Source organism: Mercurialis annua, linkage group LG8, assembly GCF_937616625.2.
Source record: "Mercurialis annua linkage group LG8, ddMerAnnu1.2, whole genome shotgun sequence".
Taxonomy (NCBI): domain Eukaryota; kingdom Viridiplantae; phylum Streptophyta; class Magnoliopsida; order Malpighiales; family Euphorbiaceae; genus Mercurialis; species Mercurialis annua.
The window spans coordinates 13,215,959-13,217,345 of record NC_065577.1 but is presented as its reverse complement, the minus strand read 5'-3'; the positions used below and the strand labels follow the sequence as shown (position 1 = coordinate 13,217,345).

At 40.9% G+C, this 1,387-nt stretch overlaps 1 protein-coding gene across 1 annotated transcript; it reads right to left on the bottom strand.

The window, feature by feature from the left end:
• Positions 1-371: 371 nt before the first annotated feature.
• Positions 372-1,031, bottom strand: LOC126661655 (uncharacterized). The gene has a single exon (XM_050355510.1). The coding sequence runs from the start codon at positions 1,029-1,031 to the stop codon at positions 372-374; it is 660 nt and encodes a 219-aa protein (XP_050211467.1).
• Between the last annotated feature and the right edge of the window lie 356 nt (positions 1,032-1,387).

Genomic DNA, 1,387 nt, shown 5'->3' with positions numbered 1-1,387 from the left:
TTGTTATTTTGGTACTTTTGAATAATTTTGGTCATGTAGCTCCAAATATTTTGATATTTTCAATCGGCCTGGTGGCCGAATTTTAGCGTTTTTATCACTGCATTTCAATTTCTATTTGCTAACTGCTAGCTTCATCAGTCAATAAGTCAGTTATAACTAGATTGAATTGACTTGCTAAAATTATCAAAATATTTCATTAATAGTTGAGAAAAAAGGAGAACTCGTTGAAAAAACTCAACTTACAATAGCTATGGCTGAATTATTACAATATCAAAAATTATATATTTTGGCCTAAAACTTCAACTTATCGGTCAACATTGTCTGATAGTCGCATTCTGGGTGAACTATTCTTCGGCAGCCCCAAACAATCGTCAGTCTATGTTCTCCCAGCAACTAGGAACATATTTATTTAAAAATTGACCGGTAATGGCCCTATCGTGTTCTTCCCCATCAATCTCGGCCAGAACATATGCACCATTAGCCAGTTTTGTAGTCACGATGAGGAGACCTTCCCTATTCGGGCTCCATTTACCGAATCGCCTATCCTTGTGGCCCATGGGCAAAATTGCCTTCCACACCATATCACCCACGATGAACGACTTTGGTTTTACTCGCTTATTGTATGCTCGTTCCACCCTCCTTTTTTGAGCTTCTAGGTGGTCTAATGTTGTCATTCTTTCTTCGTCCAATTCGAGCGCTTCTATCGTCATCTTCTCAAAATAATCATTCTGAGATAGCTTGTTTTTATACGGGCGGCGAGTCGACATAACCGTTAGCTCCACTGGCAGCATTGCATCGTGCCCATACACCATCCTAAAAGGCGAGGTTCCCGTTGCTGACTTTTGACTGGTTCTATTCGCCCAAACATCCTCTGATGGTGAAACATACCATTTCCTTGGGTACTCCTTAATCATCTTTTGGACGATAAGCTTGATGGCCTTATTAGTTGCCTCGGCATGCCCGTTGGCTTGTGTATAATATGGTTTACAGTGCAACATCTTGATTTTCATCTGAGAAGCCCATTCTACCATATCTCCTCCTGTGAACAACGTCCCCTCATCAGTAGCAATGGATTCAGGTAATCCATGGCGATGCACAATTTACTCTTTAAAAAACTTTATAACGGCTTCTTGTGTAGGCGATTTTAAAGGTTTGACTTCAACCCATTTTGTAAAGTAACATGTGGCGATGATCACAAAAGTGTGTCCATCTGATAAGCTAGGGTATATTTTCCCTATTAGATCTACGGCCCATCCTCGAAACGGCCATGGCATGATGATGGAATGAAGTTCTTCGGCAGGTATATGTTGTATCGGTTCGCATTTTTGACACGCTTCGCACCCTTTCGCATATCTGATGCAATCTTGCTCCATCTTTGGCCAGTAGA

Coding starts and splice junctions, on each gene's coding strand:
- LOC126661655 (XM_050355510.1), bottom strand. CDS start 1,031: ATGGTAGAATGGGCTTCTCAGATGAAAATCAAGATGTTGCACTGTAAA.